This window comes from Andrographis paniculata, unplaced genomic scaffold, assembly GCF_009805555.1.
Source record: "Andrographis paniculata isolate CXL003 unplaced genomic scaffold, ASM980555v1 Contig32END, whole genome shotgun sequence".
Taxonomy (NCBI): Eukaryota; Viridiplantae; Streptophyta; class Magnoliopsida; order Lamiales; family Acanthaceae; genus Andrographis; species Andrographis paniculata.
The window spans coordinates 6,815,294-6,832,141 of NW_026137565.1; the positions used below are offsets into that span (position 1 = coordinate 6,815,294).

The following is a 16,848-nucleotide window of genomic DNA, read 5'->3' on the forward strand; positions in this document are numbered from 1 at the left end:
ATACTAATAAATTTATTTTAGTCATTTCTACTTTATTTCTACTGTATTTCAATATAATACTAATATTTCTAAAATTACGTACAGAAAGCAAATTGATACTTATTTATTTATGGGACAGAGGGAGTAATATATTATGCATACTGTTTATATATATATTATATTATATACTTCATCTCTCCCATATAATTTGTCTCTATTTTTTATTTTTGTTTGTCTACCTAACTTGTCCTTTTTTATTTTAGGAAATATAATTATACACTTTAATCACATTTTAAATTTTAAATTTTATAATTTTTTCAATTTTAATTAAACTATTTGTTTATTTTAATCTTAATCTATAATTATTTTTACTAATATATTTTTTAATTACCTACTAATTATATTTTACCTAAATTCTCGTATCTACGATAATAAACCCAATATGTGGTATGGAGCGAATAATAATTTAATCATCAGCACAATGTTGATGTAATTGCATCACACTGGAATTCATGTCCTAATAATTATTTTTTCTATCCATCAATCAAATTTATATTTATTGTTTTATTAAAAAAAAAAATTTCGTTCCATTTAATTTGTCCATATTCTTTATTTTTATTTGTCCAAAATATCTGTGATTGAGGAAGGATATTTTTTTATTTATAACAAATAATTTTTAGATTCTTAGTTTATATTTTTCTAACATTATATTTATTTGAAAGCATATTGTAATCATTCACATATTCAATTCATATAATATTTACTTTGAATTAACTTATTTATTTTTTAAAATATTTTTATTTTATATAATATTATATTTATATAATTTCATATCCTACTCAAATAAATATAAATCTATAGACAAAAATGTACTTTTCATTATTATGAAAACTGTTCAAAATTTTCTATTACGGAGGGAAGGGAAGTTATATTCTAAGAGGGTGTTTGGTAAAGAGTTTTTAAGAGCTTTTAATTTTTTGAACAGTTTTTAGCCGGTCAAACAGCTAATTAGGTGTTTGGTAAATGAGCTGTTTTTGGATCTAAAAATCTAATTTCTCAAAAACTAACTTACCACGCGTTTAAAATTTTTTATTTATTATTTGTCTTTAAAAAATTATTATGCATTTTACATAAATAAATATATTTTGATTATTTATTAATTATATTAGAATATTTTATTATATTATAGTTTTACTTTTAAAATTTTAAAATAATTAATTTATATATAAAAATTATTTTAATTGTAAAATATATAAATTTATTAAAATTAACACAAAATAGAAAATATAAATATCAATAATTTATTTTTATATTAAAATTACATTATATAAATTTTATATTAAAAATAAATTAAATAATTAAATTTATTGAAAATTATAAATATAATAAACTAATCGATAATTAACATAATAAATATATACAAAAAATTTATTATTTTATATCTTATATCATTTTCAATAGAAAAAAATATTTATATTTTTTAATAAAAATATATTATTTTTTAAATCTAACTATAATAAAAATAAATATTATTTTATAACACTTTTATAATTTTTAATAACTAATAACAAATTCTTTTTTAACATTCTAAACTCAGAAGAACACAATTGAATATATTAGAAAAAAATAAAATAGAAATATCCTCAATTGTCATTTTACGTATAAACCGTTAATATCAAACAACTATTTTACCAAATATTTTAATACAAACAGCTAATCGAATCAACTAATCAAACCAGCTAATTGAATCAGCTAACAACTATCACCTAATTGTGCCCTAAATATACGTAACAAATATAAATTACTTTAATTAAATTTGTAACCACTCACACTTAGACCCACTTAAAACTTTTTTTTTTCCTTTTTATCTCACATCTCATGATATAATGTTAAAAATATTTAAATATATATTTTAAAAATTTTAATCATTAAATAATTAATTCTTACTATCTAATCGATATTATCTAAATTAGTCCAAATAAAAGGCTTCATCTTTGCTGAGAGTAGCTTATATGGTATATATAAATAAATAAATGTCAAGTTTAATAGAAAAATAATGGATATAATTTTTTTAGGGGTGTTTTTCTTTATAAATATGTTTCTATAAAAATATATTTTCTCCATCATCAAAATGTATACTCATGTAATTAGATAAGCCTTTTAAGAAATTATGTAAAAATAAAAATATTTTTTATTAGGTTAAAAAAAAATGATATTTTTTTACTAAAAAAAAGAGAAAAAAAAAGGTGAGAATAATGAATAGCAAACTATTATTTCTAACATAAAATTACATTAAATTGTTATTTAAAAAGAAAAAAGAAAATCCAAAATTTCAAGAGAATTGAACTATCCAAATTTGCAATTTTCTTTATAACAAGGAATGGAAATTCGCAGTTATCAAAGAAATAATGTAACATAAAAACCTAACCTTACGATTAAAATTTAAAAAATATTATTGAAGAAAATATTTATCGACCGTAAATATATATTTGGTTAAGAGATTATACGAAGAGCGCGAAATTAATCTACACCATTTAAATTACATTTGCGTCGTATGGATTGTACGTGGTCTTTAACTCCTGGGAGCTCCAAAGGATTGTATCAATCATTATCTAATCATAGTCAAAGAAAAGTGCTGGGATGCGCATTCATTGTTCGGTAGGGATACTATGCTGAAATACATAATTCAGCACTACCGGAGCTAATCACATCCCTTAATTTCAATTAATATCTAATTATAAAAATTTAATATAATAATAAATATATAATTTTTTATATTAATTCAGCACTGCTGAAATTATATACAAGATCAGCATGTGATCCTCTTCCTTCATTGTTTGGTTTTATTTTTAATATGAATTTGAATAATACTATAATTGCCGTTCTTTAGAAATTCTCAAGTTTTGGTTTGTGTTGATTAGAATATGATCGAGCATTGTATTTTTTTTCCCTCTAAATGATTGAATCAAATTAATTACTAATTAAATACCTAGTTACATTTGAACATGTTCTTTTTGTAAAAACAAAAAAGAAACATATTTTATATTATATATATTTATTATTTTTACATTTTTTTATACATCACAATTTCAAATTGATAGTGGGCAGATTAAGCGTTTAAATTCATAACTTCACAATTACAAGTCTATCTCTACATTACCAAATCATTTATTAACGATTATTTTATTATTTTATTCGTAATCAACACATTGACATCCACTATCGAGAAATTCTTTGGTAACTACAAGAACCTCTTAATTTTAAAACATGCATTTAGTATGTTAGTCAAAGTTTGCCAAATGTATATTACAATATTGTGTTCAACTCGAGTATTAAACCGACGCACTTGAAAATTAGCGGTTGTAAATTCCAGTTAAAAGATAAAAGAAAAAAAAAATTATGTTACAATAGTTGGTGTAGTATGATGATTGATGACCAATAATTGTAAGGATCTCTATAAATTTGGATGATAAGGGGAAAGACTCAAAAGACAATAACAAGGAGGATGAGAGTGTTTGAAATCTTTGATTGATTAAGCACTAAAGTATTGATTTTCTCTAAATTCTCACTACAACATTATTGGAAAGGAAACATACATTTGTAAAACTTATATATATATATATATATAAACATAGAGGGGATCCGGAAATTAAAGGAAGTTGTTGGGTAGACAGAGCAATTAAGGCTTAAATAAGGACTTACTTGAAAAGAAAGATTATTTATCAGCCATTGGTATTCTCTTTGAGAAAGTCGACAATGAGCTTATTCACCTGTTCAGGGAACTGCTCCTGCACGAAATGGCTACCATCTGGTATGTAAACTGTCTTCAGCTTTGGAACAAAATCCTTAGAACCTTCGTTCTTTACGTAGTCCTCCATTCCTGGAAACTTGAAGAAGTAATCCTTCTCGCCGATGATGAACAGTGCTGGAGCGTCGACATTCAAGTTTGTAACGTTCAACTCTTCGGAGAATGATCTGGATTCAATCAGCTGAACCAAATTAGATAATGCATGATAACTATGGAGGTGCAGAAACGGATGATAAATTGAGGCTGAAACTTGTATGGATTGAAACATAGTTCATCAGATTGTTGGTTACCTGTATGGAACTTTCAAAGCAGTGCGGAATCCGGATTTTTCGTAGAGGGAGCCGTAGGCGGCAAGGTCTTCTTCTGTGAACCAGCTTGGTAAAGGAGTAGATGAATCAACCAAGTCCATTATCTCTTGGTTTTCAGCTGCAGTTGGCATTTCAGCGCGTGAGAAAAGTACGTAGATGTTTCGAATAACTGACTTGTTGTCGAGGCGGCCAAAATCAGCCTCGGCTCTACCAGGTTTCTGGATACAGAAAAATTGGAGTCAGCTCAAATTCTATAAGGAGTAAGAACACAATGTGGCAGATGCATTCAAAATTCTGTGCACATTATGAAAATGAAAAAACGTGCTTCGAAAAAGGAACAGAGGATTAATTTGTGTCAGACCTGCCATCTTGCTACATAGAAACCTTCAGGAAGACGAGCAAGGAACGATCCAGCAGATGGAGGTGGAGGAGGTATATAAGGCACTCCTAACGTGACTACTCCAGAGACTCTCTCGGGGTGAAGAAGGGGAATTTGATATGCAGGCCATGCTCCGAAATCCTTGCCGATGAGAAAAGCCTGTGTCCAATACATTCGAAAGAGGTATCTATGCATCACACTGAATGCATTAAGAGTTTGCACCTCAAAATTAATACAGAAAGATCAAACATGGCTTAGCTGGTATACAAACACCATATATTGATACCGAAAGCTCGAGGTTAAAATATCTAGCACCAGATCCACGACTACTTCGCTGTTCTCAATTGATAATGATCTTTCCACAGAGCTTTGGATTAAGTATTTTTGATACAGTTAAACACTCTACAACCAACACGCTCGCGCTTAGCTTAACACTAACCGTAGAACTTTTTCAACTCAGATTGTATGTAGTATATCTTAAAAGGCTGCAGTTGATTCTCGACACTCAGTTTATAGTTAAAGCAGGAGGAAGGAACCGTACCTTGGGGACGGAGAGTGCGTCAAGCAGCGCGATCACATCAGAGACGAGGTCTGCGAATTTGGCATCTTCTGGCACCGGAGGAGGATCGGAGAGTCCGAAACCTCTGTAGTCGAGTCCTATAGCTCTGAACCCTGCCTCAGCTACGGCGACCATCTGGTAGCGCCACGAGTACCATATCTCAGGGAAGCCGTGCAGGAAAACCACCGCCGGCGACGCTTGGCTCCCGATTTCTGCGACGTGAAGCTTAAGGCCGTTGACCTCGACGAACTTGTGCTCAATTTTCTCCATTTTCGTACGATCACTGAGGTCGAGAGATATGCGCATCGGCAATCAGGGGATACGTCCGCTCACATTAACTATAAATAGATGTACGTACTGTGTGTGTGTTGGTAATTTCGAGTGTATTTTAAGATATATGTACATATTTTAAGTTTTGATATTATTAACAGTATTAATATATATATATATATATATTATACGAAATATTAATATTTTATATAAAATATTATATCAATTTTTTATGAATTTGAAAAAATTTCAAATTTTTCTATGAAGTATATATATATTTTTTAACAAATACTTTCTTCATAAACAAATGTCCATGAGATATATGTGATATTTAAGATGCCTAAACTTAATTTGTTAATAATATCAAAATTGTTAACATGAAAAGTTTACTGGAAGAGAATATATTTTTAAACATAATCTAAAAAAAGATATTCAATAAGTTTCAAGATATCGAACTATAAAACTGCAGCTCGTAATTATAAAAAGTATATATAATATAAAAAATCATTTTATGATTAAAATTTGAAAATATTATCAAAGAAAATATTTATAAATTATAAATTAAAAATACAAACGAACATTCATATCCAAAAACCTGCAGCCGGCCACCACAATTTCACAACAAACAGCAGCAGCGTGAAAGGATCTTCCAAAGCTTGATTTTGTAATTGCATTAACGATGCTAGAGGCTCAATGATCCTATTCGACGTGTCAATTTATTGAATCTCAAAATTCATTTTCAGTACACAGAGTTGAGCCGGCCAAATGGATATGACGATGGATTTCGGGCTAACTCAAGAAATTTTTTAAGTAAGATTTCATGCGTAATATTTGAGATAATCGAAGATTAAGATAAATAAGAAAACTTGACAAAGTATAAGTTAGATCGTTGTCTAAAAAAACTTTAGATATTGAAGAAAGTTCAAATAAAAAAAAAAAGGTAAAATATTTGGAGATAACAACAGAAAATGCATAAAACATGAAAAGAATAAAAAAGAAAGAAAAGGGACTGGTTTTGGTTGATTGTGGACGTCCAAATCCGTCCATTATAACTCCCTCCAAATTAATTCTATCTTACATTAATTTATTTATTGTAACCATCATTGCTATTTAACTTATTGCGTTTCTCTTTATTTTCCATATTTTCTCTCAATTATTGGTTCATATTAAATTTGATTGGTTAAAATTAAATTTATTTATATTTATTAGATAGATTGTTATTATTTAAATCTATCAAATTTATTTAACTCTATTTGCCTACTCTCATTATATTAATTATAATATACAATTGTGAAATTATTCCAAAAAATAACAATTACAAATGATATATGATCTATTTTTAATTCCAATTTAGAAATCATTTTATCCTATACTTATTATTTTCTTTTTTATGGATTATGAATATCAAATACCAAGAGTATGTTTGATTTGCAATTTGTATTTATATTTTATGTTCAAATATAAGTAATATTTTTAAGAAAAATAGTTTATGCTTAACATAATAGATGAATTGAATATTGGATCATCTCATCGAAAATAGATTAAATAAAAAGACATTTATCCATCTTAAAATACTTATATTTGTTGAAAACTCCCCTTTATAGATAAATAAATTAATAATATCATATCTTAGCAACTTGAGTTCAAATCTCTGTGTTCAGTATACTCGTAAGAGCATGCAGAACGTGGATGGGGCTGAGAGTAGAGCTGTTAACGATCCGAGCCGAGTCGAGCCAAGCCAAATTTTAAGTGTTCGTTAACGTTCGCGAACAAGGTTTGGGCTCGTTCGTTAAGCTTTCGAGCTTGTTCGTAATGTTCGAGCTCGGCTCGTTAAGAATTTTTGTTGTTTGAACTCATATTCGTGTTCGACTCGATTAAATTCGTTCAAATTTGTTCGAGCTCGTTTAAAAGCTCTAGCTGAGAGCCCTTCCAAGAGCATGCGGGAGCCCGTGGAATAATCTCAGCAACAAATCAGATATTATGGCATTGTTTAGATTGAAGGTTTTGAAGGATTTTGAAATTTTAAATGTTTGAAAAAAATAAAAATTAATATTTGATTTGATATTTTATGATAAGAAAGTATTTTTTATTTAATTTTTATAAAAAAATAAATAGTACAAAATAAATAAAAATATATTGTATAAACAAAGCTTGTATATTTATCTATAGTTTGGATGTGCATATGGGAGTCCAGGTGATGGAGCTCCCTGCGGTGGCCTGGCACGATGCCCATTTCTTTCTTTCTTTCCAATACCATGATAGGTTCGGCTCTCGTAAAAATATATACTATCGTGTCTGACTATAAAGGTTTTGCACTTTTTACTGTGGGTTGATGTTTAAATATTAATTATTATATTAAAATATAATATAAATTTAAAAAAAATACAAAAATATTTCTATTAATATATAATAATACTAATAGAAAAATATTTTATAAAAAAATTATACAAATATAAAAATATTTTTAATGGTAAGTACAATCACCTTATATGGAGGGAGAAAGTATATAATTCTTTTATTATTATTGTTATTATTATTATTATTTTCAAAAAATATAAAATATTTTAAAATAAAAATAATAATAACAAATTAGTAATTAATAATTAAAATAACTATAAAACAAACCCTTGGATGTGTTTGCTTTTATTTCAAATAAAAAAATCATTATTCTTCTTAGGTTGTTATTAATAAAAAATATTTTTTTTCATAAAATATTTAGAAATCAAAAACTATTTAGTTAAAAATTAAATTACCACACCAATTTCAAATCAAAATCTTAGTTTAGTTTGAATTTTTCTTTGTACCATCAAACCCTTTCAACTTCAATTTCTTGTAAAAATACACTACTCTAATAAACAAACCCCAAAATTTGAAATATATATATAATATATTATTACTAAACATTGTTTTCAGCTTTTACTTAGGATGTGTTTAATATTATGAGCATTTCTTTTCTATATTATTCAATTATTCCGATCCCAAAAGGAAAAAAAAAATTCTCAATTAGGCTAGTGTAACTTGCTTTGTCGAATCTATTTTACAAATTCTTAGGTTGTGTGTACATCATAGTAAAATTCATGGATTAATCAATTTGGATTGAAGTTAGTAACTAAATTCTCTAGAATTTCATATTATTTTCTTTGGTTCTTGTAATATGTCTGTAACAAAATTCAATTCATGGAAATAAGCATGCCATCCGATACAGTCCTCTCTATCTATGGCAACTGTGCAACCTGAGAAAGGTCAGTATCATCTGATTTACCTTGTCAGGGAATTGCTCCTGCATGAAATGGGAGCCTTCTGGCAAGTATACCGTCTTAGAATGGGGCGCATATGCCTTTGCCTTATTGCTTTTGATGTAGTCTTCTATGCCTGGAAACTTCAACGAGAAGTCCTTCTCACCGGTGATGACCAGCACAGGAACATCGACTTTCTTGTTTTCTATGTTGAACTGTTCTTGCAGAGACCTGAAATGAATCTGATCAGTCAACTTTGTAGGAAGAAAAAATGTATTTAATGTGATACTTTTGAAAAAAATTGAATAGTTGCATATTACCTGTATGGAACTTGCAATGCAGTTTGGAAGGAGGATTTATCGTAGAGAGATGCATATACATCAAGATCTTGCTCGCTCAGCCATGGCGGTAGAGGAGTTGTTGAGTCCACAATATCCATTATCTCCTGGTTTGCATCAGCTGTTGGCACCTCACTCCGTGAGAAAAGAATGTAGATTCTTCGCAGGACAGTTTTACAACTGAAACGGTTCAAATCAGCTTCGGCCCTTCCAGGTTCCTGGAAACAATTATTACAGTCAAAATAGGGTATTTCAAGAGCATTACCCATACAGAATAAACAGAAATGTATCTTCACCTTAAACCTGGTGATGTAGCAACCTTCAGGAAGGTTTGGGATATTAGTGCGACCTGGAGGTGCAAAAGGCACACCTAAGTTGATGATTCCAGATACTCTTTCCGGATGAAGCATTGCAAATATGTAAGCAATTCGAACTCCAAAGTCTTTAGCAACGAGAAAAACCTGTCCAAAATTTTTAGGCAAGAAATTGGCGTGTAAGAGACAGAGATTATTGCAGTGGAGCAATTGTTCAAGTTTGGATGCTAGCACCAAAGTACAGTTACTGTTTGCTAAATGTGCTACTTCTATATATTTGATTGTGGAGCATTCCAACAAAGTATCAGAATCCACACAGGGATGAAGATTGCGGAGGAACAAGCATGATTTCGTTCCTGAGTTTAAACGGAAGCAAACAGGGGATATTTCCAAATTGATCACTCGTTAAGCAGACCTAGAACTATAATTGATCTAGCGATTGAGGAACATTGCGATTAAATTTCATACGGCAAGATACATGAATTTCATAGAGTTTGGAGAAACATCCAAATAGCTACGCTACAAGAGCAGCCAGGGAAAAGAAAATATATTCCGATCTATGCTAATGTACCTTGACCAGCATACGAGCATCGAGAAGAGCGAGGAGATCGTTCATGAAATCTGCGAACGTGGCTTTCTCCGGTTCGGGAGGCTGCTCGGATTCTCCGTATCCTCTGTAATCATAAGCAATCGCTCTGAACCCAGCTTTGGCGACAGGAATAATCTGGTGGCGCCACGAGTACCATACTTCCGGGAATCCATGTAAGAATACTACGGCCGGCGCTGATTCCGTTCCGAGTTCCGCCACATGAAGCTTCAGGCCGTTCACTTTGATGTATTCGTGTCGGATTTCCTCCATTTTCAGCGAATTGAGAGCTTTTGCTAGCTGGATTGAGTGGAGAGTTGGAGTGGTAGGTTGAATTCATTAGACAGAACCGAAAGATCGAGAAGGCAGAGAGAGACTAGAGGGCAGTTTCTAAACTGCAGCCGTATATATAATCATAATAGATGGGCTATTAACAAAGTAATGGGCCTAACTAATGGGCTTAAGTAAGTAATATGATAATTAACTAGCGCTTAATCACACGTCTCCAGTTCTTTTGGAATTTTTTTTATTTCCGCTCATTGTTGCGTGTGGGTTTAAAAACAACATAAAATAATTATTTAATACTATTTTTTAATGAAAATTTAATATAGGGAATAGAAAAAAGAAAAAAATAAATATACCATAACCAAGCACTTTATTTATTATTTCTAATTTTAGTAATATGATAATTAACTAGCGCTTAATCATGCGTCTCCAGTTCTTTTGGATTATTTTTTTCCGCTCATTGTTGCGTGTGCGTTTAAAATCAAAATAAAATAATTATTTAATACTATTTTTAATAAAAAATTACTATAACGAATGGAAAAAAGAAAAAATATATATAAACAAGCACTTTATTTATTATTTCCATATTTTCTTTATTTATATCAAGACAAATAGAGTGATTCGTTTAAAGAAAAAAAAATTATATATATATATATATATAATCATATGGACGGTTTGATTGATACTACTCCGTTCCAGTTAATTGGTCTAAGTTTAGTTGGGCACAAAGTTATTATATAATTAGTAAATAATTAATAAATATAACAATAACAATAATTATAATTTAATAAAAATAATTATTCATTTTATTCCAGATATTGTGTCTATACTATAGATACTATTTTATGATGGGTATAATTAGTAGATAATTAAGAATGTACTAGTAAATAATTATTCTATAATATAAATAATTATAAATTAAAATTAAAATAACTAATTAGTTTAATTAAAAATAAAAATAAAATAAAATTAAAAAATTTAAAATGAGATTAAAGTGTGTAATTATTTTCCAAAAAATAAAAGTGACATGGTATATGGGACAGACAGAAACATCAACGTGTACATGGTATCTGCGACGGAGAGAGTATAAATTAGGATTAAAATGATTAAATAATTTAATTAAAATTAAAAAAATATAAATTATGAGTTTTAAAATTTGATTAAAATGTATAATTATATTTTATAAAAAATAAAAAAATAAATTATATGAGATTAGTGAAAATAGAAAGAGTGAATAAATTATTTTGGACGGATAAAATATATATTTAAAAATATTTTATTATAAATAAAAAATATATTTTATAGATATAAAATATTCCCTTTGTGATACTTTTTTTTATTTTTTATTTATAATAATATATACTTTTTTATTTTAAATAAAATTTATTAAATTAAAATATACTTAATAAATAGTAAATCAGCGGCATAATATATAATATTATAAATCACTGTAAAATTCATTCAAAATTTTTTTAATTCTATTTTGTTTTAAAAAAACAAATATATTTTTATTATATTTAACTTCACCTATTTTTATTTGTAAACAAAAAATAAATAAGTAAATAAGAATATTTATTAATTAAATAGAAAAATATAAATAAAGAAGTTTAAGTGGTTCATATATCTAATAGATTAAAAGTTTAATTAAATTGATTTATACTTCTTTTATTCTGGCAAAGATGAGTCATTTGGTTATTAACCCGATATTTTAGGTAATTTAGATTAATAATTTATTAATAATAAGTTATTTTATTATTTTCTTATGTGAATAGTTTTGTTTATTTTAAATATTATTATTATTATTATTATATTTCAATAAAATATATGAGACATAAAATTTAAGAGTTTTGAGTGGGTCTTAATTTATATTTGTTAAATATATTTATAGTGAATAAATTTATTGATAAAAAGAGATACTCCCTCCGTCCCAATACAATAGCCTTGTTTACCATTTTTGTTCGTCGCAAAACAATAGTCTCATTTCCATAAATAATCATATCACCGTAAAACTATCCTTACTTTTTCATTATTATTACACAATTGCCACTATTTTTTACACTAATATACTCACAAGGGCAAAAAAATCATTTATCTTTACTTTTTAGCAACTATCAATATAATATCAATATTTCTTAAATTCCGTGTCAAACCCAATTAAGATTATAGTTCTCGGACAAGGAGTATTAAATTTGTTTTATAAAATACTCCCTCCGTTCCCAAAATAAATGTCTTATTGAGAGTTGACACGGAAATTAAGAAATAATAATATTTAATCGAAAGTGGGTATAAAATAGAATATAAATGACGAAAATGCCTTTGCTTTTTTAAGGATTTTAAAGAGTACGTTAGAGTAATAATTAGGAATATTATGGAAAAATAGGAATAATTTTGTTATAAATTGGGTACCACGGCTACTAAATAAGGAAACAAGACAATTGTTTTGGAACGGACGAAAATTGAAAAATAAGACAAATCTTTTAGGACCGAGAGAGTATGATAATATATAATAATTTTAATTTTATTTTTTTAGAATTTTAAATATATTATATTTATAAATTTTGTATTGGTATAAATTTATATAATTATATATATCAATAATTTTATTTTTTATTTATTCATCAAATTAATAAATTTATAGACTTAAAAAAAATAATAAAAAATTCAATTACAGCTTCCTAAATGGCTATTGAATTGATTCTGGTTTCGTTGCTAACCATATCTATTTACACAATTTAAAGGGTCAAAAGCGCTATTAGACAAATACTAGAAAACAATAGAAAGCGCTAATTACCTCATCTGAGTAAAAATCCGGCGGGGATAAATAGGGGAGTACAGCGTCTAGAAACCGCCACCCCGCTCTCTTTGTGCCGCCGGCTGGAGGTTTTCGCTCGCCGTGTCGCCTGTTTCAAAGGTTGGTCTGTGTCCATCGTGATGAACGTTCTGCTGCGTTGTTTTAGTTGGATTCTCTATCAGTTTTTGTGCTTTACTGATTAATTGGGTGTTTCTTTTGTTTGTTGTCGGTAATTGCGCCTATGAACTCCGGTAATCCGTGAAAGATCTGTTAAAACACTAATGTTCTGAGACGGGGATGGAATTTTATTTCGATTATGTTCTAAAAGGCTAAGCTTTTTACTCTATCGCCTGTGTTCCCTTGTGAAGTTCTAGGGTTTGCACGTTGTAAGTGGAATCTTGTGTATTTGGATGTGGATTGTGCGATTTTAAAGTGTTCGGTTTGCTGGCTGTACAGATCCGATGATCTGGTTCTGAAATATTTTTTGCACTTCCCCACTCGCCCCTCAACCCTAATCACCACCTCCTCAAATTCCTTTTTATAAAAACTCTTTTCTGATTTTTAATCATTTGATTCTTCCATAAGATTGTTAGTAGTACTAGTCAATTCAGCAATTTGTTTTGAGTTATGATTTTTTTTCATGGACGAGCAATGAAGAATGGGAATTAAGCAAAAGGTATTTAATGTTCTTCCAATCTTCTATGATTCGTGCTATTGATCCTTTTTGCCATTCTTCCCATTTCTCCTTGAATTCATCAAAATCTCATTTGCACTTCCTTGAGCTATGTTTCATATTCTCGGCATTGCTCTAAAGTTCAGAACCATATCTTTTGAGTTACTCAAAGCATTAGAAGGAATCATCCCTTATCTTGCAAATCCGCACTTTCTGAATAAATTTGTATATAGGCAGACTTTTTTTGAACATATGCTAAATGCACAACGTTGTTTTAGAATTTGCTACATATAAAAAGATTCCTTGCACATATAAAGATTCCATGGGGCGTAAGGCATTAGCCCGCCCTCGCTAGAAGTTGGTGACAGCTGTGATGAAATTATCCATTTAATTAGAACATTGATCTTAGCCAAAAGGCCGAGAAAGGTATGCATTTAATATTTCAAATAGAAAGTTACTGTAACAAAGAAATCCCTTTAAGATCTGAAAAGTCCAGTATAGTTCTCTGATCGCACCATTGCGTCTATTTGTGGATCTTAATGCTTCGAAGTCTAGGAAGTAATCAATTCCATAATACTATCTAGACATTGATTCTGTGTTTCCTTCCAATTAAAGATATCTTCTTCTCCCGAAATGATTGTTTTATTAGACTATATTCCAACCCCATATTCCGGCATTACATGTTTTTTTTTATCCTGGTGAAGTGGCTAGTTTTTGTTTTCTTTCTCAGTATGAATGTATACTTCATGGTCATTTGTTTCTTAGTTGGCTCAATAAATCTTAGTCATAATTTACTTTTAACATAATATATCATTCCCTTTTCATATCCCAATATCTCCCTTGATAGATGGATAGTTGTTTTGGTTCTTGAAATTTATTGCTAACTTTGTATGAATCCACGAGGATTCTAAGGTATGCTGCTTTCTGTTCCTTATAGGCAGTGAGTTATGGCAGATCTAGAGAAGTTGCTCCTGGAGGCCGCTGGAAGGACAACTGCATCTGGACGAAACCGCCACTCATCTCCACCATCTAGGAGGAAAAGAAAAGGTTCATATTCCGACGATGGAAGTGATTCAAAGAATGATGACTCAGATGGCGATCGTGCTTATTCTAATAGAAAGCTACCGGGCTCCCAAGTGCCTCTCAAGAAGAGGCTGGATCCTGCAGATAGAGATGATGATCGGAGTAGTCAAGAAGGTGATGGTGATTATGATCGTGATCATGACAGTGATAATGACTCTGTTGGGAGCGATCTCTACAAAGATGAAGATGATAGAGAAAAACTCTCCAAGCTTACGGAACTTGAACGAGAAATGATATTGGAAGCCCGTGCAACCAAGAGAAGTGATCGTGATTTGACTGAAAAATTGAAGAAAAGGAAGGGCCAGGATAAAAAAGGTAGCCCCCCCAAAACACACACCCGAAACATGCGCTCAAAAGCTGAAAGAGCTGGTGCATTGGATGAATTAGTAAAACGAAGAAGGGATGCTGCTAGAGGGGGCTCTGGCAGCCGGTACTCACCTGTGAAAAGAAGAACTTTCACTCCTGCAACCATGAGCAGCCCCAGCAGGAGTGATAGTGGATCTCATAGCGATGAGGGAGATTCAACAGGTGATGGTGGAATGGGTGATAGTGATGAAGACAAGTCATCCGAGTCGCCAAAGTTTGAAGACATTAAGGAAATAACTATTCGAAGGTCAAAGCTATCAAAATGGTTAATGGAGCCTTTCTTTGATGAATTGATTGTTGGTTGTTTTGTGCGGCTTGGAATTGGAAGATCCCGAGATGGTCCTATTTATAGGCTCTGCATGGTACGAAATGTTGATGCCTCGGATCCTGACAGACATTATCCCTTTGACAACAAGACAACATATAAATACCTAAATGTGGTGTGGGGAAACGAAAGCTCGGCTGCAAGGTGGCAGATGACAATGGTTTCTGATTCACCCCCACAAAAGAAGGAATTTACTCATTGGGTTCATGAGGTGGAGCGTAGTGGCGGTCACATGCCGACCAAACAAGAGGTTTCAGACAAGCTGGAGGCCATACAAAAAACGAACAGTTTTGTTTACTCTGCAGCCACAGTGAAGCAGATGTTGCAGGAAAAAAAATCAGCGACGTGGAGGCCACTTAACATTGCTGCGGAGAAGGATCGTCTGAGGAGAGCCTTGGAAGTTGCCAAAGAGAAGGATGACGAGGCTGCAATAGAGAGGATCAATTCAAGGCTGCAAGAACTGGATGCTGCTCGCCAGACGCAGGTGAAGAATTCTAAGGCAGTTAAGTTAGCAGAAATGAACAGAAGAAACAGGGTTGAGAATTTCAGAAATGCATCGGAACTGAAGCCTGTGAACACAGCTTTGAAAGCTGGCGAGGCCGGGTATGATCCCTTCTCTAGGAGATGGACCAGGTCGAGGAATTATTACGTGGCGAATCCTGCAGGGGGAGAATCAGCCGGTGATGCCCCTGCTGCTGCTGTCCCTGATAGCAGTGGAGTTACTAGAGTTTCATCTGAGGCTGGGATGGCGGCTACTGCAGCAGCACTGGAAGCTGCAGCTGATGCCGGCAAGTTGGTCGACACAAGTGCTCCTGTAGATCAAGGGACCGAGTCAAATCTGCTACATAATTTCGATCTGCCCATTTCATTAGCCGGCCTTCAGAAGTTCGGTGGACCTCAGGGCGCACTAGCCGGATTTCTGGCTAGAAAACAGAGGATAGAAGCCACCCTTGGGTACAAGGTTCAAGAAAACGACGGCAAGAGGCATTCACTGACATTGACTGTCAGCGACTACAAGCGTCGGAGAGGGCTTCTGTGAATCTGCTATAATCCATATGAAATATTTGCCCATTGCAGCTCTTATGACCTTCTCCCTGCATCGGATTTTAATCTGTGGAGTTTGGGTTAATTGCTGGACTATACTTTTAATTGCGCTGGTTTCTATGGACCGAAATCTGGATCATATCATCGATATTTGGTTTGTCTTATAGCACTGACTGCGATGTTCGGCCAGGTCTGCAGCTTCTTTCTCCTATTCCCTACCTGCTGCATATCGATGTTTGTTTGTGCTTTATTCAGTGATTTATATGGTTATCAAATTACATCAACTGTTTATTCCTGCGTGACTGAACTACCAATGACTGATTTGCTAGTTCACTATGTGTTAAGAACTTGTAGCCATTTTAAAACTTTATGTATGTTTTGTTTTTTGACATTGCAGCAAATGTTTGTAGCAATTTGGCACACACCTTATTTTAAAATACTTATTGTACACATTGATCTATCTGTCTTTAATGTGTTTCTCAAAGCATCGACTATTTCTAATTA

The 16,848-nt window shown here is 31.1% G+C and overlaps 3 protein-coding genes across 3 annotated transcripts; 1 reads left to right on the forward strand and 2 right to left on the reverse strand.

The window, feature by feature from the left end:
* Nucleotides 1-3,474: 3,474 nt before the first annotated feature.
* On the reverse strand, nucleotides 3,475-5,358 carry LOC127248024 (uncharacterized). The gene is made up of 4 exons (XM_051270155.1): nucleotides 5,016-5,358; nucleotides 4,457-4,633; nucleotides 4,078-4,313; nucleotides 3,475-3,954 (listed from the first exon to the last, which is right to left on the reverse strand). Exons 1-4 carry the CDS (start codon nucleotides 5,337-5,339, stop codon nucleotides 3,702-3,704), a joined length of 990 nt encoding a protein of 329 aa, XP_051126112.1. The 5' UTR covers nucleotides 5,340-5,358; the 3' UTR covers nucleotides 3,475-3,701.
* A 3,069-nt stretch (nucleotides 5,359-8,427) lies between these two features.
* Nucleotides 8,428-10,136, reverse strand: LOC127247870 (uncharacterized). The gene is made up of 4 exons (XM_051269930.1): nucleotides 9,763-10,136; nucleotides 9,174-9,338; nucleotides 8,860-9,095; nucleotides 8,428-8,770 (listed from the first exon to the last, which is right to left on the reverse strand). Exons 1-4 carry the CDS (start codon nucleotides 10,048-10,050, stop codon nucleotides 8,515-8,517), a joined length of 945 nt encoding a protein of 314 aa, XP_051125887.1. The 5' UTR covers nucleotides 10,051-10,136; the 3' UTR covers nucleotides 8,428-8,514.
* A 2,696-nt stretch (nucleotides 10,137-12,832) lies between these two features.
* LOC127247611 (protein RTF1 homolog) lies at nucleotides 12,833-16,733 on the forward strand. Its single transcript, XM_051269540.1, has 2 exons — nucleotides 12,833-12,973; nucleotides 14,464-16,733. The coding sequence occupies exon 2, from the start codon at nucleotides 14,474-14,476 to the stop codon at nucleotides 16,337-16,339; it is 1,866 nt and encodes a 621-aa protein (XP_051125497.1). The 5' UTR covers nucleotides 12,833-12,973; nucleotides 14,464-14,473; the 3' UTR covers nucleotides 16,340-16,733.
* The last annotated feature ends 115 nt before the right edge of the window (nucleotides 16,734-16,848 follow it).